This window comes from Pseudopipra pipra, chromosome W, assembly GCF_036250125.1.
Source record: "Pseudopipra pipra isolate bDixPip1 chromosome W, bDixPip1.hap1, whole genome shotgun sequence".
In the NCBI taxonomy this organism is placed as follows: Eukaryota; Metazoa; Chordata; class Aves; order Passeriformes; family Pipridae; genus Pseudopipra; species Pseudopipra pipra.
Window position 1 is genome coordinate 26,925,958 of NC_087580.1, and position 24,213 is coordinate 26,950,170.

The window sequence follows — 24,213 nt, forward strand, 5'->3', positions numbered from 1 at the left end:
AGGCCTTTGGCACCATCTCCCCCAGCATCTCCTGCACAAACTGGCTGCTCATGGCTTGCCCAGAGAACTGTTTGCTGGGTGACAAAGTGTCTGATGGCCCAGGGAGTGGTGGGGAATGGAAGGAAATCCAGTTGGGGCCAGTCATTAGTGGGGTTCCCAAGGGATCAGGGTTGGGGTTGCTCCTGTTTAACATCGTTGTGGATGATCTGGGCCAGGGGATCGAGTGACCCCTCAGGAAAGTCGTGGACAACACCACGTTGGGTGTGAGTGTGGATGTGCTGGAGGGCAGGAAGGCTCTGCAGAGGGATCTGGACAGGCTGGATCAAGAAGGCCAAGTGTCAGGGCCTGCACTTGGGTCTCAACAACCCCCTGGAACGCTCCAGGCTGGGGGCAGAGGGGCTGGAGAGCTGCTCAGCAGGAAGGGACTTGGGGGTGCTGCTTGACAGCGACTGGATATGAGGCAGAGTGTGCCCAGGGGGGCAAGAAGGCCAAGGGCATCGTGGCCTTTGTGGAGAAGGGTGTGGCCAGCAGGAGCAGAGAACTGATTGCCCCTCTGTGCTGGGCACTGGGGAGGCCCCACCTGGAGTGCTGTGTCCAGTTCTGGCCCCTTGTGCTGGTTTAAGAGTTAACCAGCAGGGGAAATGAACTCAACTCAAAGGAGAGATTATAAGTCAGAAAAACAATTTATTAAAATAATACAGTAAATACAATTATACAAACAAACAATTGGTTTTAACCCACAAAACCCAAATGTATAACCCAGCACCCTGGGGCATGAACAAAGTGGTGTTCCTTGGGCCCCCCCTTGAGTCCAAAGTAAAGGGAGAGGGGAAAAACCTGCTGGTGGGAGAGCTCTTGCAGTCTGGTCAAAAGTGGTGATTGCAGTCCAGTTTAGGGTGGTGTCTCAGTCTGGTTGAGAGCGGTGAGCTGCAGTCCTCCTCTGGATCCCACGAGTGGTGGTAAGGTTCTGAAACTCCAGGTTTATATATTCTCCAGTTCAGGCAGGAATGGTCAGTCCTCCCCTCAGAGCGGGGAATTCCATAAAAGGGTATGAGGGTGCTCAGGAACACCCCCCCACACCTCACAGGCCTCTACTGACAACAGTTTCTGGGAAAATGGCATGGAAGGCTATAGAATACACAGCTTTGGGCTACACCCATCCAGTGATGAATCGGTCCCAGCTGTCCTAACAAGGACACATGGCAACCATCATACCTCCCACTGCTACGGACATTTACCATGGCAAACCTCATACATTCTATTACTACGGTCTGTTACCATGGCAACCAGCATACATTCCCATTGCTACCATCAGTTACCATGGCAAACAGCATACATTCCCACTGTTTTGGTCGGTTACCATAGCAACCATCACATCCTCTTTGACATCACATCTCCTATGACATCACATCCTCCCTGTGACATCACAGCCCCCTTAGGACATCACATCTCTCCTGTGACATCATCCCTGTGATATCATCCCTGGTGGCTGCCTGGGGATCTTTACAGTCGTAGATGTTATCACAAAAAAGAAACTCTGCCCTTCATACAGGCAGGAAAACTGGAATCCTGACTCCTTCTACAACCATCCCAGAACTCAGCCTGCTTTGCTAACACCACACATTTACAGACTAACCTTGGAGATAGATATGGACAGACATCTCTATCACCCTGGGGATAGAGCCTCAAGCATGTGCTGCCATAGGAATGGCAATCACAGAATCACAGAATCAGCTGGGTTGGAAAAGACCTCTGAGATCATCAAGTCCAACCCTGGATCCAACCCCGCCGTGCTTCCCAGACCATGGCACTGAGGCCACATCCACTCTCACCTTCAACACCTCCAGGGACGCTGACTCCACCCCCTCCCTGCCCAGCCCATTCCAAGCCCTGATTACTCTCTCAGCAAAAAATTGCTTCCTAATATCCAACCTAAACCTCCCCTGGCACAGCTCCAGACCCAGCCCTCTTGTCCTACTGCTGCTTCCTGGCAGAACAGCCCCACCCCCACCTGGCTCCAACCTCCTGGCAGGGACTTGCAGACAGTCAGGAGGTCTCCCCTGAGCCTCCTCTTCTCCAGCCTCAACACCCCCAGCTCCCTCAGCCTCTCCTCACACCACTTGTGCTCCACTCCCTTCCCCAGCCTCCCTGCTCTTCTCTGCACCTGCTCCAGCCCCTCCAGGGCCTTCCTCAACTCAGGGGCCCAGAGCTGGACACAGCACTCCAGGGGTGGCCTCACCAGCGCTCAGTCCAGCCCAACAATCCCTTCCCTGCTCCTGCTGACACACTCTTCCTCAGCCAGGTCCCTCTGCAGAGCCCTCCTGCCTTCCAGCACATCAACACACCCCCAGCTTGGTGTCACCTGCACATTTGCTGATGAAATGCCTGGTTCTGCAGCAGCTGCAGATGCTCAAGGGGCAGCAGGACCAAGTCAGGGGCCTGGGGGGGCCTGGGGGGCTTTGGGGTGTGGGAGGGTCCTGGGGGAGCTGGGGAGGGGCTTTGGGGATTGGGGGTACAGACCAGGACAGACCAGTACAGACCAGGACAGACCAGGACAGACCAGTACCTCGTCACTGCTCCCCAGATCTCTCCTGGAGCTGGGCCACGTTGTCGTGAGACACCTGAGGCCCCCCCAGTGCCCTCCCAGTACAGCCCAGTGCCCCCAGTACAGCCCACTGTGTTCCTGTTCCAGGGTGCTGGGTGATCCCTCTTTGGGGGTGTTAGGAGGGATTTGGGGGGAGGGGGACTGGGGGAGATTTGAAGGGCTCTGGGGGGGAGTTTGGGTGGGGATTTGGGGATTTTGGGTGTATTAAAGGAGGTCTTGGGGGCATTGGGGGGTCAAAGGGATCTGTGGGGGAAGGGGATTAAAGGGAAAAAGGGGGTTAGAGGACATTTGGGAAGGGTTAATGGCACCTGGTGGGGGAGAGGAGGGGCTGCAATATGAGCAGGTGAATCCTGAGATCCACCTTGGTGAACCCAAGACTCTCTTGGTGTCCCTAATTTCCCCCTTGACACCCGAAGACCCCCCTGGTGTCTCCAGCATCTCCAGGGCCTCTCCATGGCCATTATTCCCCCCTTGACACCCCCAATTCCACTCTCCCCAAACCCCTCCCCACTGTCCCCATTGTCCCCAAACCCCATCCCTGATGTCCCCAACCCTCCATCTCACTCCAGGAGCCCCCCCTGGACCCTCTGAGCACAAAACGCCCCCCCCCCCGAAAGGCCAAGGGCATCTGGGGACACACTGGGGACAGTTGGGGGGCTTTGGGGGGCACTGGGTGTTTACTGGGGGATACTGGGACACACTGGGGGGAACCAGGGGGCACTGGAAGGGACTGGGGGTTACTGAGGGATTCTGGGAGGGCACTGGGAGGGACTGGGGGGAACTGGGGCACACTGGGGGGCACTGGCAGAGAACTGGGGAGTTACTGGGGGATACCAGGACACACGGGGGGGACACTGGGAGGCTACCAGGCCATACTGGGGGTTACTGGGTGCTCCCTGGGACACACTGGGTGGTCACTGGGGGGTTACTGGGCTATACTGAGGGTCACTGGGAGGTTATTTGGATATTCTGGGGGCACTGGGATCCCCTTACCCACATGTAGTATATCTCCCCCCTCCGATTCTTGGGGAGCATCCCTAGGACTTCTCCCCTGGGGTCTTGGGGACCCACCAAACCCACTGCTGGGCTTTAGGGGACTCCACAAAATCCCCTCAAACCCCTGAAATCCCCTCAGAAATCCACCCCTCTACCCATTGAAACCTCCTCAAGGTCCCCTCAAATCCCCTAAGAGACCTCATCCCCCCACCCTGGACCCCCTAAACCCTCTCAGTGACCCACAAAACACACCTGGGACCCCCCCAGCCCATTCAGGGACCCCCCAGTCCCTCTAAGGGAGCCTCAAAGCCGTCTGGGACCCCCTAAACACTACCAAAACTGCCTCAAAATCCCCGCAAAGCCTTCCAACCCGTCTCAGAGACCATTCCAGCCCACCTGAGACCACCAAATCTCCTCAGAAACCAAAACCCCCTCGGGGGCCTCCAAACCCTTTTCAGGGACCTTCAACCTCCCCCCCCCGAGTCCCCTCAGGACACCGAACCCCCGCAGGGACCCCTCAAAACTTCCTCGGGAACCCCCGAACCCCCCCCGCTAAACCCTCCCGAGCCCTCCAGCCTTTCCACCCTCACCCGCGCTCCCCGCAGCCCCCGAGGGGATCCCCAGACCCCGCTCTCCCCGCTCTCCCAGCGCTCACCGCCTCCTCCTCCCGTTCCTTCCCGCGCGCCCAACATGGCGCTCGCTCCGCGCGCTCCCCGCTCACGAGACCCCGCCGCAGCCAATCAGCGCGCGGCCACGCCCCCCGCCCGCCCCGGGCCCCCTCGGCCTCCTGAGGCCCCGCTGACTCCTGCCGGCATTGCCGCCCCTCTGCTCCTTGTGTGCCACGGGCTGAGCAGGGACAGGGCACCTCCCGTTCCTCTGCCAACCCCCCGCGCCTGCTCGGGGCCCTGCAGGGCCTTGCCCTGCTCCCGAGGGCTGTGGGGGTGCTTAATGGTCAGGGCTTGGGGTTCAGAGCTCAGGGTGGGGATTAGGCAGAAGCTGAGGGGGGGTTTGGTGTTCTGCTGGCAGTGTCTGCTTGAGGATTAGGGGAAGAGTTTTTGGGCTGGGTCAGGATTAAAGCTTGGCTTTTCACACTAACACTGCAGGTTTGGGAGTGGGCTGGGCACTGGAGTACAAGAAGAGTCTGAAGTTCTGGGTTTTGGGCTTTGCCTTCAAGGTCAGGTTGAAGCTGGGAGTAGAGCAGTGGATTCCTTTCAATGGGAGGAGCAGCACTTTTAGGTGGTGTTGGGGCTTGAGGGTACAAAGAGGGAAAAGGCCCATCAAGAATGTTTGCACAGGCAGTGCTGCAGCACCAGCAGCCTTAACTGCACTTGTTTTTACCTCATGAAATCTTTGTTGTCCAAGCCCCTCTTTCCTTCCCCAGTTGTCTTATCCCTTTTGTCCCAGTTCCTCCTGACCTCCCCAAGTCTTTTATCTGGATGGACTCAGCTCTGTGATGACCCTCAGGACCCCTGAGCATCTGCCTGCCCTCCTTGGCCAGTCAGTGCCCGGGAACAGCCCCGGCAGCGCAGCCCCCAAGGGCACACGATGGGCTGTGGGCTGGACAGGACCCTCCTCAGCCTGGGCAGCAGGGCTGCAGGGGGGGATTCCCTGACCCTCCCCAGATGGGCCCTTCCTGCCCACCAGCTCCTGCTCCAAAGGGCTCCCACACACCCTGGGCCACTTGTCCCACTTGGGCACTGGAGCTGCCCCAGGGCATCTCTGGGCAGTGGCCAGCTCTGGGACTGCTCTGGCAAGTCATGGCCTGAAGCCAGGAGTGTGGAATTTAGGAGACACTTGAAACCTCTGCAGAACAGAACTCTTGATAATTGCTGAAGGCTTCCTGGCTAGCATTGACAGACCTTTATTTTTTTATTTTTTTTAATTTCAACAACTTTTCTCCATTTGTTTCCATTGACAACACCTTCTATACGTTCTATTAATCTGATTCTTTCATTGTCTACATGAATAGGATTGTGCAGCTACTTATCAAACTAAATATCCCACCATTGATTCCATTATGGAAACATGGCTCAGAGGAAGCTCCTGATTTTTGGGACACCTTTCATATCTCTAATTTTGCCTTTTTGGTTCTTCCTCTCCCTATTTTTGTTTTGAAAATGCTCTCCAGGATGTGTGTTCACACTGGGAGTGTTTTCACACTCTGAGCTGTGCCCTGTGCCATGGGACAGGGGACAAATGCACCTTCCAGAGAAATCTGCCACTGCTGCTCACAGAAGCCCTCTGAGTGCCCAGGTGAGATGGTGCCCAGGCTGCTTTGCTGGTGTGGAATGAAAGGGCCAGGCCAGAAAGGCAGAGGAGGGTGATGGAGGAGACAGGGCCATTTGCAGGGGATGTGTGCGAGGCTGGGGAGATGAATGTCCCTGGGCCAGTGAAGGCTGTTCCTGGAGTCACCCCAGAAGTGTCAGGGCTCTGACAGGGCTCCAGAGGGCATCCTCAGTGCCCCACCTCCCTCCACTTTTGGGGTCCCACCACCCCTTCTGTCCCCTCTGACCCCCCTTTTCCCACTGACCGCCCCCTTCCCACCACCCGCTCACCCGAGAGCTCCTCGCCCGCAGCCGGGGGGGCTCCCAGCACCACCAGTGCCCAGAGAAGTCCCCCCAGAGAAGGGGTTGGGTGGGATCCTGGGTGGGCTTTGAGTATGTTTAGGCAGTCCTGCAGAGCCTGTGTGGAGGTTTAGGGGGTTCCCAGCACCTTTCGAAGTGTGCTGGGTGCCTTATTGAAGGGTTAGTTCCCTCCCAGAGCCCCCCCAGAGCGGGCTGACGGGGGGAACACAGGGGGGTCCCCATTCCCGATCCATCCCGGGGCCGGTTGTGCCCCCACCCCAAACTCGGCTCCACCCCTTGGGATTCCCCCAAGCCCTTTCCCCACTGCCCCCCAATAACCGGGACTGGGGAGAACTGGGAAGCTTTCCTGGGATCAGGAGTGGCAGCAGGGGAGGGGGGGACACACGACCCCCCCAAAATCCTCACAGGGACAGGAGGGGTCCAGGCTGGGCCCGAGGCCCCGGGGAGGGGCTGCGGCCGCCGCCGGCTCAGGAGCTCTGTGGGGAGAGAAAAGGGGGTGACACCGGGGTGGGGGGTCCCCGGGGGGGCACAGACGCTCTGGGGGGACACACGACCCCTGGGACCCCCCTCACCTTCTGGCGCAGGTAGAAGCCGAGCCCCAGCGCCAGGGAGACGAAGGCCAAGAGGAAGCCCCCGGCCCCTCCTTGGCAGCAATTGCTCAGGCTGATGGAGCCCGGCAGGGCCGGGGCCGCCGGCGGTGTCCGATCCCGGCAGGAAGCGGGGAGGGCCCCGGGGAGCGGCGGCGGCGGGCGGGGCCCTGGGGGAGCCGCCCCGAGGGGTCCCCGCCGCCCGTGGCACTGAAGGAGCCGCCCCGGGACGGGCCCTGGCGGGGGTCGCCAGAGAGGGGGGGCGAGCTCGGAACGGAATCAGCTCCGGAGAATAAACCAAGGAAAACCAAAGGGCCGCGCCGGGGGAGTCTCCGCCGCCCCGGAGCTAAAAGAGCTGCCCCGCGGGACGGGCGAGGAGGGGCAGCGGTGAAACAGTCGCCCGGGGTGTGGCGAGGGAGGCGGGAATGGGATAAAAGAGAGAGAATAGAGAGAGAAATCGCTTTGTTTCCCCCCTCCCTCCCCACCCCAGCTCCCTTTTGTATACAGATAAAACCAGAGACCAGCATGTGCTTCTATTCCCCCTTTTCCCCTCAGGGGAACAAAAAACAAAAAAGAAAACCTTGGGAAAGAGGGGGGAAAGCCAACATTGGAAAACTATCTTGTCTGAGATAAGTTGTGCTGCCAAAGGAAACGCTGACTCCAGAGGTGCCCCAGCCCTGCAGAGCCCCCACCCTGCCCACTCCCACACTTCAGCTCAACATTGGGGTTTTCCCCTCCCTGGCACTGCCCAGTCCATCCCCTCCCTGGTCCCCCCATCTCCCTGCCCCTGCCCCAGCCCAGCAGAGCAGCACACTCAGGTCTGGCCCTGCAGCAGGACATGGAGGCCATGGAGCTCAGGGACAGGCCCTCTGGGGCTGCAATGCTCAGCACATCCTCAGCTCAGGCAGCTCCTGCAGCCCCAGGGCCAGCCCCGCTCCCCAGCACAGCAGCAGAGAACCGGCCCCGGGCTCCTCAGGCCCCATTTGCCATCTCCAGGGGCACTGGCCACCACCAGCACCAGCTGGAGCAGCCTCAGCCCCTCCAGCCCCCACAGTGGGACCCTGAGGGCAGCACACGGACTCCAGGGAGAAACCAGCAAGGCAAGGACCCTCTGGAGAGTCTGCTCCTTGGCCTTGTTCTTGAGAGCCCTGGAGAAGAAGAGCTGAGGCTTCAGGCTGTGCCTGGAGCAAATGGAGCCCCTTGTGTGGTGGAAAGAGTGCAGTGGAGCCCAGCTCATGCCAGCAGTGCCATGGCCACAGGACTGACCCAGCCCAGCCCAGGGACCAAGGCCCAGAGCACTGAGGCCTCAGCCGAGGCCCAGAAGGGGAGGGGGGCAGGAGAAAAAGAGCAGCTCTCAACAGGCCAAATGCTGCTGCTCCCTGGCACTGCTGCTGTGCTGGGACTCTCTTTCCCTGCCCCTCTGCACACAGGCACTGCCCTGCCAGACTCATCAGAGGTCTCAGAAGGTTGAACTCACAAAAACAAGTCACTGAAGGATCCTTGACTTTGTTTCAATGCATTCCTCATTTACACAGATTCTGGGTCAAATTCAAGATGTAGACAGTGACCTAGACATGGGATGAATAATCAATATTCACTGTACACAACTTTATCCCAGGAGAAAAACCACATGAAACCCTTAACCCAGCACCACAAAAACCTGAGCAGGCAGGCTGGAACAAGGAGTCCCATTCTGAATGCTATGGGAGAGAAAACAGGCCCTTTGTGCCTTCAGAAAAGCATCCAGTCATCATTTTCCTCAGGGCATCCTTGAAGCAAAAGGTTTCTTAAGACAGATGCCAGAGCTTGGCAGCAGGCTGTCCTTCTCAGCTTGGAAAATCTCTGCTAACTTACCTAACAATGGTACAAACCCCCCATGTTAATGTTGTCAAACAGCTGCATTTGCAGGATTCATGTTCCAGCATTACCTAATGCACAGTTATCACACCTCTTTTTAAAATTAAAGGGGAGGAAAAAAAAGCAGAGGGTAGGGGGAGACTCCCCGCCCCAGTCATCCATCAAGTGTACACCCTGGCCACTGCTCCCAAGAAATTGAATATATGCTAAAGAGATATAAAAAGACATCAAAAGCTTTCAGAAATAAAAGTGCTTCAGAAGCTAGATTTTAATATTGCCAAGTGGGTTTTTGCCACATTATAAAGTTGACTGAAATGCCAGGATACTGCATTTTGGAAGCAGCAGCAGCTCACATATTGCCTTGTATTGGTGTCTGAAGTGTATTGCTGATTCCAAAGCTGGACTATCATCATCTGTGGGGGAGAGTAGATAAATAAAGAAATAAATAAAAATTGGCATTCCCTACCAACCCTGCTGCCTAGAAGCACTCTTTTCAAGTGCGGCCTCCACAGGAAAAAAAAGTTAAGAGCACTTTATTTTGATTATAGTGCTTTCCCCAGGCAGGAATTTTTATTTCAGTTAGAATCTTTGAACCATTACATTTTCAGGGAGGCATTTTTATATTTACAGTTGACATCTTCATAGAAGAATGAAACCTTTGAGCAACAGCTCTAAAGCATGAAGGTTGCCTGCAGGAAATACTTAAATTATTTTACATCCCAATGGAGCCTGTTGTTTTTAGCTAAAATTTAATAAACCTTAATTCAATGACCTTTCTTTTACTGAAAGCCTGCACTTTGGAAAACTAACTTTCCTGAGAAACATATTTGGGTGAATAAATGCCAAAAAAGGGCTATTGAAATCTAAACATTTTCTCCATTTATAGCTTGTGAACATTTAGTTCCTAAATTCCCAACTGCTACCTAATGTACAGAACAGTGGTGCCTTGGTTGAATCACATATCATTGATTTCACAGTGTCACAGGGATCTCATTGACAGGAGTCAATTAGAATCCAAAATCAATCAAATGTGTTCTTGCACTACCATTCATTGAATTTGAATATCCCAAAATTAATTGTAAGCATGTGAAAGAACCTAGAAATAAATTTTGAAAAGGTACAAAAATAAAAATCAGTCAACTTTGGGAAGATAATAGTGCATCTGAGCATGTTTCATGCCTGCTGGGGTAAGTTAATGGTGAATCACACCTTCCCTTCCCAGCACAGGCTGAGATATATTCTTTTTGGAACATGAAAATACCCAGTGGCTGAAGGCAGAGGAGACACCAGTCAATGATCCAGCATTATTTTATGAACAGGCTGTTACACCCCCAATATCAAATATGCTGCCAGGATATTACAAAATGCACAAGGATGTGACACTCTGAAAAACTGCCCATTGTAAGTGAGCCACTGCACTTCAGGGAGAAAGAAAGGAGGGAATTCCTGAATCTCTACCAAAAGCAGGAATAGATGTGGCCATTTATCCAAAGAGCTGTTCTTGTTGCTGAGGACTCCTCTCTGAACACATTCACCTGTAATTCTGTCAAGGTAATAAATCCTTCCACTCCTTACAGCACACTCAAAAGCACCCTGCTATTTAATTTCAATGCAAAAATGGCCCAAAGTGCCTAAAACATTTCCTTTTGCTCATGTAAAAGTGCTGGCATTTTACTTCCTTCCTGATAAGCCAGTGCCAATGGACCTGATTATTCTTTTCTTATTCAAAGCACATCAGTAGTTCCAAAGCACTCTCCATCTTATCAGGGGTCTGAACAGCACAGTTACTGAAAACAGTTTGTCCTGCTCCTCTCTCCTTCTGCCAGGCTATCAGATAAACCCAACTAACTCTCTGTATTGACACACCATCAAACATAAGCTGTGTCTTCAACACACTGTAGCCTGTTTCTGGCATGTTACAGGTTTGCTGCTTGACATTAGTTGTACCCAAAACAGCAGCAGTGAATTAGCTTAGAACAAAAATATAGTCACTCCATAGCACAGAACACAAAAGGGACACAGGATAGGAAAAAAAAAGAGAAACATTGTGTGAAGTAAGAATGATCACTCTCATCTCAGCAGTTCATAGGTATTTATCTGGTGCTACCTGAAAAAGAGCCTGGAAGCAGTAGGATCTAAATGCATTCAAAACAGACCTGACACAGGCCTCAAGAGGAGAAAAATAATTTCTTTTTTTGTTTGTTTTATTCTCTTGTCCTCTAGGAACTGTCTCTGATTTGCAAGGGGTGAGAATGTGAAAGAAAGGAAAATGGTTACAATGTCTGAAAGCGTTTAAATGCCTTTACAGTTTTTGTCTGTAACAAGACTGATTTTCATGATCATGATTATTTGGACCTAAAAGACAAAAACAAACCAAAAAAACACTCTCCCCCAAACAAGCCTCTCAGCAACTCTCCTTTTCATTCAGTGTCTCAGATACAGAATTTTCAGTGCTAACTACTGGACTGTTCTCACATGCATAGGGGTAGCTAATTATATTTCAGCAGGTTATCATATAAATAAATGTGCACAATTCTGTACAAGGACACTCTAAATGGCTTGATTAGACCAAGAACAAGGAACTTCTATTCCATACACCCTGATATACCAACTTACCACAGCACATGGCCATCCTTCTCCAATTTCAGACTTAAGGTTCTGTGTTAGTGTCACAAAAAGTAAGAATTTTTAGTTTTGTTTTGCCCCATAAATTATTTTGATCTAAATCTGCAAATTTCATCAAGATTTCATACAAATTCAGAATGGTGACCCACGGTAAAAATCAGACATTCAGTGGTACAGAAAAACAGCACATGCTTATCTTACACTGTCTGAAAGTACCTACATTGCTCTAATTTTCATTAGATACATTAATAGATATTTCTTCTAGAAAGTAGAGGAAGCTGAAGTGAAAAAAATAATTTTATTTCAATTTTAAAAGAATTGGGAAACGACACTCTGATTAAAAAGCTACACTACTTAAAACAGGAAAATAATTGGAAATTAGACAAGATTCCCTTTAATGCAAACCTGCTATATTAAGGAATAGCAAAAAGAAAAGCCCCTCTTTGAAGGAAATAAAAATTAGTTGAAAAAACATTACAAGTGTTGCCACCTCTCCGGGCAGCCCCTTCCAAAGCCTGACAACCATTTCCATCAAGAAAAGCTTCCTCATGATCACACACAAAGCCTCCTGAGGCCTTCAGTGCACCCCAAGCCCCCCAGAAGAAACCACCCTGCCAGGGCTTTCCATGCCACAAGTGTAATACAGAGCTCTCCACTCATTTCCAGCTTCAAGCTCTGGAGCCCCAGCACTTCCCAGGAGCTCTGGGATCCTCTGCAGCGCACTCAGGGCTGAGCGTTCCTTCATGATTCCATCCTTCAGTGCCTGGGGAGGGTCACCGGAGACCCTTTGAGGCCGCACAGCTGCAATGCAGGGCTCAGTGGGGCATTTTGTGGTACCGGAGATGGAATTTGGAGTCCACCAAGGAAACGTGTGGCTCTGCAGCTACAATTCAAGGCCGATGGGGATAGTTTGGGATACCAGGGATGAAATTTGAGGTCCCCTGCAGAAAACTAAAGGGCTCTGTGCCTGTAGTTTGGGGACAAGTGAAGCCTTTTGGGGTGTTGGAGGGGGATTTGGGCCCTGCAGCTGTGACATTCCAATCTCTGGGAGACAGCCAACCCCCGCAGCCACACTCAGCCCAAAGCCCCCCCCAGACCTGCCACCCTCCATCTCCCAGAGCTGCTGACACATCCCACTGCCCAAAATAAGCATGACTGCCCCAAAAGTGCCACCTCAGCAGGCCTGGGGGGATGGACTAAGGGAGGGGAGGGAGCCCAAGCTGCTGTGGGGGAAGTTTGAGGGCAGTGGTCATGATGTGGGACAATCTGGAGTCTGGCAATGTCTCCGGGTGAGCTCCTGGTCCTGTGGCAGCTGCAGCACAGGGCTTGCTGCTGTGCCACCTCCTGGGGTGCTGGGCCTGGGAGGACACAGGGGTCACAGAGTGGGGCACCGTGTGGGGACACAGGGAGAACTGTGGCTGCCCAGGCTGGAGAAGAGAAGGTTTTGGGGTGACCTTCCAGCCCCTTCCAGTGCCTAAAAGAGGCTCCAAGGGAGCTAGAGATGGATTTTTGATGAGGGCCTGGAGTGACAGGACAAGGGGGAATAGCTTCACACTGGCAGAGGGCAGGGTGACATTGGCAGTGGCCCTGAAACGGGGTGAGAAGGCTCGGGCAGGAGCTTGTCCTTTAGCCAAGGCGGCTTCTCCCAGGGAAAGCCCCAGCCAGGGCTCAGCTTGTCCCACAAGCCTGGGGCCAGGGGTGCTGAGGGGGGAGCGTCCCGCTGCCTGCGGGACAGCCCAGGAAGGACACGGTCGGCTCGGCACACTCAGCACCACGCAGCTGAAGGACACCAGGGCTTTGGGCACGTTGTTGCAGCTTTATTCAGCCCCAGTCCTTTAGCCAAGGCAAGCTGCACCTCTGCCGGGCTCACGGCCAGCAGCAGCGCAGTGCTCGCAGGAGGCCTCTTGGTCTTTGCTGCACGCAAGGACTCCTCAGAATGGAGGTTGTCCGAGCTGCCAGGGAGCTGACAGAGATGTCCCAGTCATTCTCCAAGGGCTGAAGTGCTGCGATGGAGAGAAACAGAGCCCAGATAAAACCCCCCGTCTGCAGAGAGCCTCTGGATTCCCCACAGACCACACTCCCCACTCACCGCTCAGGATGTCAGCCTGACTCTCTGTGGTCTGCTCCCTCAGGCGCCGTGTGATGAGTCCTGGGCACAGAGCTCCATTAGCCCCTGCTCCCCAGCCTGCTCCCAGCAGCAGGGCCCCCAGTCCTCCCCTCCTCCCCCTCAGCAGGGCTGAGCCCAGGAGCCCCCAGAAGCTCAGGGCAGTGGGACTGAGCAAGGCGGCCACCAAGCCCTGCTGTGTGGGCAGGGCTGGCAGAGAGAGGCAAGGCCCTGCCCGGGGTGGCCGGGGCTGGGGCAGCCCCAGGACTGCCCCTCGTTGCTGGGGCAGCAGTGGCACAGGGGCCAGGCTGCCCCAGAGGCACTGCAGGGGCTGGCACTCACCGATGAACCTGACGGCTGCCAGGCGCACGTTGGCCTGAGGGTCCTGCAGGTAGGGCAGGCTCTGGTGGATGAAGTCTTCAGCCCTGCTCCTGCTCTTCTGAAGCTGCAGAGAGAACAAGGCATGTCTCTCCAGGGCTGTCACTGGGGCAGTTGGCTGGAGCAGTGCCTCCCGCCAGCACCCCCTGGGACGGAGAGGCCTCCCCTCCTGCTGGCTACAGGGAAGGGACAGGGGCCAGCAGAAGAGCCCCTGGGGCTCTGTTCTTGAGGGCAGCAACAGGGATGCAGCTCCAGGCTCTGCCCAGCTGCAGAGCCCCCAGCCCAGACATGGGATGGGGGCAGCCCTCCCCCAGCCCGGGCCCCTCAGCTTGTCCTTACCAAGCACGCTCCAAGCTCCCACAGCCGCTCTCTCTGCAGCAGGTGCTTGAGCGTCTTCCACTTCAGCAGCTCTGCGGCAGCAAGAAGGGCTTCCCTGGAGGCCTGCAGGACAGCATGAGCTGAGAGATGGCCTGGGGGCCTGGGCAAGGAGACATCTTGGCTTTGCTCCTGGGGGGATCCCACCTTTAGGAAGCTGGGACATGCCCTAGCCCAAATGTCTGGGAGCCTTTTGGGGACAACCCTGGGGGACAGGCGTGAAGGCTCAAAGGCCTGGCCTCTGACACAGCCTGTGGGGATGCCCCTGCTCAGGCCGTGGTGGTCACAGGCTGCTGCTGAGCCCTGCAGGAGCAGGCAGGGCAGGTGTTGCACAGGGCCGTGCCAGCTTCTCTGGCCCTGCTGGCGCTGGCTCCACATGGACCTTCCCACGGGCTGTGCTGGGGGAGCGCTGCCCGCTGCCAGCAGCCCTTGCCCCGATGCCCAGGAGCCCTGGGGGGTGTCAGCCCAGCCCTCTGTGTGTCAGGGCTCAGCCTTCAGCACTGTACCTTGGCCACGCTGGGGACCTGGTCGCTCATGCGGAAGAGGAGAGGCACCAGTGCTCGCCACACCTCCTTCCTCATCCTCTTCTCATCCCTGCCGACCACCAACTGCAGCAGCTCCGTGAGCATGCGGATGGACAGCTCTCGCAGCTCGCTGCACTCCTGGCAGGAAGCAGGAAAAGGGAGTTTTGCAAACAGCAGCTCCCTGCCCACAGTGCAGAGGGCCGTGATCATGGCTGTGGGGAGGGCAGCGGCTGCGGCCTCACATCCCAGAAGAAGGAGCACTGGGCTGCACGGCCCAGAAGCCATCCCAGGAGAGCCCAGGGGAGCAGAGCTGGCTCCAAGTGCTGCTCACAGGGCTGGGCTGCAGGGTAGCTGTCATTGCCCAGCACCCATCTGAGGGGCTCAGGCTCCACATCAGCCTTACCGAGTCAAAGAGGGGCAGGAGCCTCCCCACAAGCTGCACAGCGATGAAGCTGGCCTTGCTCTTCTTCAGCTGACGCAGAACGTTTTGCAAGGCCAGCAGGATCTTCATCTGGGCATCTTCGCTGCCAGCTTGCAGGATCTTCATCATGCCCGGCAGGAAGAGTTCGATGTTTCTGGCCTGTAGAGAGAAGAGAATGTCCATTGGGTGAAGAGGGCCGTGCCTGGAAAGCTCCTCAGGCAGCCACCCCAGGCCCTACTATGGCAGGGAGGGCATTTGGAGCAGTCATCCCACATTGTGAGTCCCAGGCCAGGCCAAGCCACTGCTTTCCACACAGCCCCAGCCCCCGTTTGCTGACAGGGCTGCCCCTCACACCGCCCTGCTCACCATCTCGGCTCTCTGCGACAGCCCGATGAGCCCTTCCAGCAGCAGCCCGGCCGTCCTCTCGTTTGGACAGCCCTGATGGCTCTCGAGGTCGGGCTCGTCAGCCAACTCCTCCGTCTCAGCCTTCCTGGAGGATGACTGCAAAAGCAAACAGAGCCGTGAGGGGCCAGCAGAGCCTGCAGGGCTGGTGGGAGGGGACCAGGGCCTTTGGTGGTCACTCACAGCCATGGGCTGGGTGCGGGGGCCTTCTGCGGAGCAGTGGAAGCACTGTCTGTGCAGCAGTTTGGCAAAGTCCTCCAAGATCTTGGCCAGCGTCTCTGGCATGGAGGACATCAGCTCCCACAGCTCCGGCGCAGTGCTGGAAGGCAGAGCACTGTCAGCAGGGCTGCCTCAGCCACAGTGCTGTGGCCTGGAGCAGCCCCCCAGAACCTACCCCTTGGAGCCCTGGCTGCACGTCCCTGGGGGCCCTGCCCACGTGGGCAGGACGGGGCTGAGGGCGTGTTCCCCGTGGGGCTGGAGCACCGTGCTGGCTCTGGGCTGGCTGGGCCAGCTTTGGCTGCTGTAAAGCCAGACCAGCCAGCAGGGTTGGAAAGCGTGGGGGGATGGAGGGCCTGACTCTGCAGGCTGTCCCGCAGCATTCCTTGGCTCTGGCAGCCAGAGAGTCTCGGGGTCCCTCTCCCCCTTGTTCTTGAGGGAACAAGCCCACCCTCAAGGCCATCAGGGCCAGTACCTGTCTCCTTGAAGAGCCGCCTTGCACAGGAGGATGACCACTGTGGTGGGATACAGGTTGGTCATCAGGCGAAGCAGTGACTCTGCTTTCTCCCACGCTGCCTGTGTGCTGCAGTATGGCAGGCTCTCAAGGATGCTGCTGACTATCTTGGGCGCCTGCAGGGGATACAGGTGAGGATGGCACTGCCCCCGGAGTGCAGCCATGTCCTTAGTTGCCCTTCCCATTCCTCTCTGCTGCCTTGAGGTGGCTTGGGGGGCCCAAGTCACCTGTGCTTGGGAGGGAGGGATGCAGGGAGGAACAAGGCCCAAGAGGGCTGAAGGGCACAACAATGCAGCCACAGGCCACTTACGTCCGTCAGCCAGACGTCCGGGTCTTCCAAGGCCACATCCAGCAGGCTGCTGGGCACCTGCTGGTCGAGGATGCTGGCATCTCCCAACGCCTCGATGGCCACGAGGATGACATCCGTCCTCTCGTGGGACTGCAGGTATTTTCCAAAGGTCTATGGCAGCAAGGAAGGAAGAGATGTTGCGCTGAGTGCCCTGATGGTGCTGCTTGGCTGAGCAGCTTGAGGGGCCCTGGCCGGATGTGCCCACCACTGCTGACAGCAGTGCCCACAGCAAAGCTGGCAGAAGTGCCTGCAGTCCCTGCATGGCAGAAGATGAGCAGAGAGGGCCCTCCTGCTGGGGGAGGAGGGCTCATGGGCACAGGCTGCTGGCCCCACCGAGAACCAGGGACTTGCTGGTGGTCAGGAGCACTGGAGCTCCTACCGGGGCTGAAGCTGCTGCTGGGCTACTGGAGTGCAGCCCTCGTGCTGTCTCTGCTCAAGGATGGCAGCAACCCTCTCCCCAGGGAGCTGAGGGCACGCCAGCCCCACTGCTGCGGGGTCCTTTGGCTCACACCAGTGCCCTGCTGGTGCCACGGACAGGAGTCCCAGCAAGGGCGCAGCTCCTTACCTTGGCACAGTCCCTGGCGCTCAGAGAACACAGCGCGGAGGTGGTCACGGCTTCCCAGTGGACTTGGTCTGCTCTGTCCTTTAGCCTGGATTCGACTAAACACCGGGGCAAACAGACAAGAGTCAGGAAGGCAGAGCAGCTTTGCCAGCAAGCTCACAAAACCTCCCTGGCATCTGCTGGCAAGGGGGCAGGACAGGAGCAGCCCAGGATTTCAGGAGGGCATCAGGAACAGCTTCTTGCTACAGGCACTGGAGGGACCAGCCAGGGTGGGGGATCTGCTCTTCCCCACCAGGGAAGACGTGGCTTTGGGACAGGGAAGTCAAGAGGGGCTTTGACTGTGGGGCCCACAAACCAGCAGGCTGCAAGCCCCTGAAAGGAAGGGGAGGAAGGAGAGCAGCAGCAAACAGATCCTGGCCTTGAGCAGAGCACTCAGCCTCTGCAGCAAAGTGGCAGCTGGGAAGCTCTGGGAAGCAGCTGGGAGGGGCAAAGGAGGTCGGGAAGCAGATCTATCAGGAGATAGAGCAGATGAAGCCCACCACTGCTCTGCCTTTTTTACTTACAGATGAACTCAGCCAGGGCAAAAAGAGCATGGAAAGCTGCACAGCTTGTCTGCTCCTCGGAGAACCGGAAAAGGATGAGACGCCCCAGCAGCTTTCCTAGGAGCGGGAGCTGGATCTCCCCAGAGCAGACAGGTCCAGCAGTGCCTCTTCTGACGTTGGCATTGGCCTGGATGAGGGAGGCATGAGCAGAAGGGCTGAGGGCACAAAGGTGGTGCCAAAGCCCCCCATCTGAGAGTCTGCCCAGGGCTGGATTCCTGGAGAGACCAGGCTTTTCAGGGCCCTGCATCCCCATCTCTCAGAGCAGCCATGTGGGCAGCAGCCCTGGCATGGAGAGCAGCAGGGATGGGGGCATGGCCTGGCTGGAGGGGGCCTGGTCCTTACCTGCAGAGTGGAATAGTCAGACAGCACACGGGCCAGCACATCGATCCTTGCCATGGCCCTCTCCCTCACAGCCTCTCTCTCGCATCTGGTGAAGTCCAGCAGCAGCTGGGACAAGAGAAGCAGCGGGTGAGCCCTGGGAGCAGACTCCAACACCAGCAGCACAGCTCCACTGCTGGGCCACGCTCACCCCATCCCTCAAGGGTTCCTCTCCCCTCCAGCAAAGCCTGCAGTGGGGTGTCTGCCCCTGGATTCTTGCCCAGGTCGGGCACAAAGGCCCAGAGCCAACCTCATGGCCAGGCAGGAGGGCAGGTGCCACCCTCTGCAGCACCTGTGCTCCACGAGAGCCTGGGGCCTGCCCCTGCTTCCCCACAGGAGGTGGGCACCCTCCCCCCAGGGGACTCTGCCTGTTCAGCACTGCTCTGGGCACCACTCAGCCAGCAGTGGGCAAACCCTCCCCTCCAGGCTGAGGAACAGCTCTGGGACCCCCCCCCTTTTTGCTTGTGCCAGACCTCCAAGATGCCCTGCAGCTCCTTGCTGACTCGAGAGGCCGGAAAGCTGAGCACCATTGTCCTCAGCATGCTGTCCATGGAGTTCAGGGTCTGCAAGGAACACAGAGAGCAGTGGCAGTCATTCTGCTGTTCCTCCCAGCCCCAGGAGAGCCATCTGAACCTCCTGTGCCACAGGAGGAGGAGGAAGATGCCCACATTTCCCTGGAGAGACGTGGGCAGAGACAGTCTTAGAGGGCAGAGCAGCCTGTGGCACGGGATGCGGCAGGCCCACAGGAAGGGGACAGTAGCACGAGGGTGGGAAAGACCCTGCCCTGCCTGGGATCCCTGCTCCTGTGGCAGCATGGGGTAGCCAGGGAGCAGGCCAGAGGGGCTGGAGGCCCCTGGAGCTCACCCAGCACCTACCTTGATATAGAGGGCAAGGTCTGCTTTTGGCATTTCCTTCTCTGCAGGCAGCCAGAAGACACTTGAGAAACACGTGCGGAGGAGGCTTTTGGCTTTGCCCTCCAGTGCTGTGTCCACCAAGCTGCAGGGAGAGGGCAGGACAAGGGTTGCACACGGGTGCTGGGAGCAGCCCCTCGATGACTCGTGCAGGTGGCATTGGACCTCTGGGCCGGGGGGGCCATGACAGATGGGCAGGTACCTCAATTTCTCCAGAGCCAGCATGGAAAGATGCCGAAGGTCTGTACACAGCTGGTCCCTTGGCTCTTCTTCCAGCAGCGCCTGCAGAGCACAACCAGGATGGCACCTGGCAGCTGCCAGCACCCAGGGCCTCCAGTCCCTGACCCGCCCAAGCGCTGTCCACACAGGCTGCCTGTGCCAGGGGGCTTTGCTCCCTTCGCCACATTGCCCAGAGTGCCCTCACCTTGATGTTCTCTGCCAGCTGGTACATGTCACAGAACAGATCCAGGCCTTGGGTCAGGCCGTGGCTCAAGGCGCTTCTGCACAGCACGGAGATGCTCCGAAGAAATGTGGCCTTGTCTCTCTCCTCCTGCCAGACAGGGGACAGAGACACAAACACGGATTGTGAGTGGGCGGACACAGCCAGCAGGACCACAGCACTGGGGGTGCAGTGCCCTGCAGGAGAAGCAGCCCTGCCCTGCCAGCACCCCTCCAGCAGCCTGGCAGCAGAGCCCCTGCCAGCAGACAGCAGCACAGCCGCCCTCCAGCTGGCCACAGTTACCTTGTTGGGGCTGGTGACAAAGGCCAGGATGGAATCAACAGCTTCCTGCTCCTCCTCGTAGATGGGCAACCAGCTGGCATCTAAGGGGGGAAGGAGCAGGGAGAGCTGCAGAGGGTCCAGCGAGAGGAGGGAGCAAAGGATATCTGCCCTCCACCCAGCTCTCTGCCCACTGCCTTGGCACGGCCTTCCCTTGCAGCTCCTGGCTGGAGGGTGCCCAGCAGAGGAGCTGCCATGCCTGGGAAAGCCCCAGTGTCCTGGGCTGAGGAAAGCAATGGCAGACAGGCAGGAAAGGCCCAGGCTCCCACAGCACGGCTGCCTCCTGCCAGCCCAGCTGGCCCTCGCTGCCCACACCCCAGAGTCTCTCTGCCCTGTCCTTCTTTGGGAGAGGCTGTGCTGGGGCCACGCTCCAGCCCTGAGCAGTCCCAGCTTTCAGGCAACATCATGGCTGACCCCCGGGACCCTCATTGTCAGCTGGCCAGGAAAGTGGGATCTTGGTGTGCTACAGGGTGTGCTGGTGGGCCCCAGCCCTGCCCAGCCCCACAGGGCCCCTCACTCACCGAGCTTGAGGGGCTGCATGGTGGTCACCTCGCAGGAGGATGGAAGCTGCAGATCTGGAGAGCAGCTCTCCTGGGAAGAGCTATCTTCCATCCAGGCCTGCCTGGGGCAGGCGGGGGGTCTCTTCTCCATCCTGTGAATCAAAGAACACAGGGGAGCCTGCCTACGGAGGGCGTCCGAATGGTGGAGTCGAACACCCTCGGGAAAAATGCTGTGGCCAAATCGCCTCAGGCAAAGTGCCTCAGGCAAAAGGCCTCAGCAAAAGGCCTCAACCAAAAGGCCAAGGCAAAGTGCCTCAGCCAAAAGGCCAAGGCAAAGTGCCTCAGCCAAAAGGCCTCAGCAAAAGGCCTCAGCCCAAAGGCCAAGGCAAAGTGCCTCAGCCAAAAGGCCTCGGCAAAGTGCCTCAGCCCAAAGGTCAAGGCAAAGCACCTCGGCCAAAAGGCCAAGGCAAAGTGCCTCAGCCAAAAGGCCAAGGCAAAAGGCCGCAGCCAAAAGGCCAAGGCAAAAGGCCTCAGCCAAAAGGCCAAGGCAAAGTGCCTCAGGCAAAGCGCCTCGGCCAAAAGACCTCGGCCCAAATGCCTCAGGCAAAAACGCTTTGGCAAAGCGCCGCAGCCAAACTCCACGTTCCCACGGGGCCACCAAGGGTCGTGGACAAGATGTGGACTGCAGTCGGGGGCTTCTCGCCAGCGCCGCACTCCTCTCCTGTCCAGTCGCCGTCCTGACGGACACTGACCCACCGTGGGCCACGGCCGCGCTGAGCTCACCTGCTGCAGTGGGTGTCACAAAGGGCCCCTCTGTGACCCGCTACCGGCCGCTAGCAATGGTTCCCAGTGCTTGTTGACATGGCACCTGCCCCCAGCAACGGGTCCCAGGGAGCCACCACGCAGGCAGGAACAGGCAGGGTGTCCCTGGGGACACAGGCCTGCCTCAGCCCTGGGCGCCCAGCTGCCCTCAGAGTGTCTCCAGGCCCCACTTTGCTCTCGTGTCTCCTCGGGACATCTCAAGAAGCTCCATGTTCAGACAGCCCTGCGTGCCCCCAGGACATCCCTTTCCTGTCCCCACACTGCAGAGTCTGGCCTCAGAGCACTTCAGTCACATTAAATGCATAACATTTGCTCAAGCTTAACTGAAACCATGGCTTTTGTTGCATCTTCTCTTTCTCCCACTGACCAGCAAGAGTTTTTCCCCACTCAACAGCTCTTCCAGCACCGGGCCGCTCAGGAGCCCTCCCAAGGCCTTCGCCGCACCCCAGGTCCCTGCGCGTCACCCTGAGCTGCCCCAGGGGTGGCTGAGTGGCCCTGCCAGGCTGGCAGAGTCTTGAGGGAGGCTTAGGGATGAAGTGGGGACGATGGCACCCAGGGAGATTCCTTGGATTCACCAAGGAAGGCCTAGACTAAACTACCCCAGGGATCCAGCTGGAAGGATCAGGCTCCTCAGCATGCTGGGAGCTGTCATCTGCTGGCACAGCCCAGCTGAGCGGCCGCATTGGTCCATCTGAGGGGCCAGGAGCTGTAGTCCTGCTGCTCTTGCCTCAGTTCTGTGTCTCTTCTACAGAATCAGACCAAAGAAGCCCCCAGAAGCCCAAAGGGCCCTGGAACAGCCCCTCTCTGACAGCCCCAGAGGTGCCCGGAGCTGCCTGCCAGCCCAGCTGGCCCTCGCTGCCCACAGCCCAGAGCCCCTCTGCCCTGTCCTTCTTTGGGAGAGGCTGTGCTGGGGCTGCACTCCAGCCCTGAGCAGTCCCAGCTTTCAGGCAACATCATGGCTGAACCCCGGGACCCCTGTGGGTCAGGAAAAATACACAGCTCAGGGGGGGCAACCCCTACAATAAATAACTCAGGTGGCCGTTGTTTTTCTACTTTGCTCGATCCCAGAAGTTGCTGCTGCAGCGGGCCCGTGTCTAAAGCTGCTCTTTCCAAGTCTCACAGTCCTGGTGTTCACCTACAAAAAATTGATGAATTTAAAAAAAGGAAAGATGTGGTAATGCTGTTCATGAAGCCTTCAGCAGTCACCAAGAGTTCTGTTCTGCAGAGATTTCAACTATTTCCTAAATTCCACACTTGTGGCTTCAGGTCACCAATATGGCTTGGCCATTAAAGCTGACATCAGCCAGGAACACTATACCTGGGACTCAGCTTGTATTTGGGATCTTATTTGGGTCCACCTCACAATTCAATTGTGTTAACACCTTCAAGACTACCTGAATCAAAGCACCTCCAAGAATCCAAGTCCTTTTCACAACTGTGCAGCACCACTGTCTCGTTCTCAAACTCAAGGACTGAGAACACTCAGCTAAAATGGGCTGGTACCTTTCCACGGTGCAATTCACTGGCAAGAACACTGGAAATATTTCACATGGTTTCACACCTTACCCTCCATTAAAGGGAAGTGGCTCAAAAGCCACAAAGTTTGCACAAGGAAACAGTGGGGCAGAAGGGATAATTTAAGCACAGATGCCTAATCATCAATTTTGTGCATTTGGTTTTGTTTCCAAACTTTTATGTGACAGAGCAAAATTTTAAAAAGAATATATTATTATACATATTATAGCATGAATCAGATTTTGTTCTTACTGCAGAGCAGTGAAACATGATGGACAGTGCAAAAGTATAAACTGTGTTTTAATACAGCTCATGAAAAGATTTCAGCAGGTCATCAATGTCAACCACTTCCCCTGGGGACAGAGATGAAGCCATGTCTAGTGCAACTCAAGCAAAACACACCACATTATTAAGCCAGCATCAATTATAACCAGTGAAACAATCCCACCTTAAATCTCTGAGGCTGATGAAACTGTATTCTTGCCTTTTTCTGGTCAGAATCCTTCTTCAACTGGATGTAATTCACTTTGCCTTCTTTATTTAAAACCTTCTTCTTTCCATTCACACACCTGCAGATATTCACATCTCGCCCATAGTACAGGCCCTGGCTGCACAGCTCCTTCAAGTCTGACAGCTGGAACAGGGACAGGCAGTAAGCAGCCACCAGGGGATCATTGCTCTGGACGAGTAGTGGCTTTTGCTCCCAGTACTCCTTGAAAAACACCTCTTCTTTGATGGGGGAGATCAAGCTCCCGAAGAGGCTGTCTGGGTTCTCAAAACTCAGGACTGAGGGAGAACAAGCCGCTTCCAGCTTTGCTCGTTTACACTGTGCCTGTGTTTCTTTTCCCATTTCAGCATGCTTCCCTCCTTTCTTGGGCATGGTTCCTGTTCAAGAGGAGAGAGGACCAAAACAATCAACCAGCAACACAACCTCAAGAGCTCACGGGCCCAGAGCAACAACTCTTCCCCTACCCAGTGGGATATCAGAGTATCCCGGGAACAGCTCTGGTTTCAGAGCCTCACTATTTGCTCCAAAGCATTAACAGTTTACAGAAGACAGGGAACATTGTTAGGCCTTCCTGTTGATGCTCTGGAATTACTACATTTACAAGTTTAAAACTTGTAAAATTTACCAGTTTAAGAACTAAAAGGCCAAGATTCTGCTTTCAGTCCTGTCGAGCTGTCAAACTTTGTTTATGTAGAACAAAAAGAATTCTTTCATACAAGCACAGACATTTCATTTTAAAGCTGGAAGTCATTTACCTTGTTTTTCCCAAGCAGAAAGTATGATTGTGTACCATTATGCAAAAATAAAGAAGTTGATCTACAAATGGTTTGGCTGCCAAATTCTCAGGAAAGTTAAGGGGAAAATCAAGTAACGGTAGGTAACTGTGCAAGTCTGGAAAGCCAACACCTGAGAAGTTTGAACGTGCTGATGCCATAATTTCTAAGTAAAAATGACAGCTCTTCTCCCTACACCCATTTGATAGGAAATGCTATCAATTTGTTGAGATACTTTTATTTACACAGATCCCGTATTTTGAAACTTAAACTCCAGTTCTGGTATTTACATGCAGCACTAAGTTCTTCTGTGCAGCAGGACACCC

General features: G+C 56.0%; 1 protein-coding gene across 1 annotated transcript; it reads right to left on the minus strand.

The window, feature by feature from the left end:
- Window positions 1-13,051: 13,051 nt before the first annotated feature.
- Window positions 13,052-20,420, minus strand: LOC135404932 (uncharacterized). Its single transcript, XM_064639663.1, has 13 exons — window positions 20,291-20,420; window positions 19,734-19,813; window positions 19,416-19,541; window positions 19,194-19,273; window positions 18,956-19,076; window positions 18,554-18,643; window positions 18,045-18,149; window positions 17,664-17,829; window positions 17,104-17,198; window positions 14,077-14,178; window positions 13,702-13,804; window positions 13,345-13,404; window positions 13,052-13,258 (listed from the first exon to the last, which is right to left on the minus strand). Exons 1-13 carry the CDS (start codon window positions 20,418-20,420, stop codon window positions 13,122-13,124), a joined length of 1,395 nt encoding a protein of 464 aa, XP_064495733.1. The 3' UTR covers window positions 13,052-13,121.
- Between the last annotated feature and the right edge of the window lie 3,793 nt (window positions 20,421-24,213).

What these genes read in the sequence shown, in the direction of transcription:
- LOC135404932 (XM_064639663.1), bottom strand. Translation starts at nt 20,420, where the DNA reads ATGGAGAAGAGACCCCCCGCCTGCCCCAGGCAGGCCTGGATGGAAGAT. An exon ending in CTGACTATTCCACTCTGCAG is followed by an intron (nt 17,830 to 18,044) that starts GTAAGGACCAGG and finishes TCCCTCATCCAG; the next exon opens with GCCAATGCCAACGTCAGAAG. An exon ending in GCGCCAGGGACTGTGCCAAG is followed by an intron (nt 14,179 to 17,103) that starts GTAAGGAGCTGC and finishes GCTGTCCTGCAG; the next exon opens with GCCTCCAGGGAAGCCCTTCT.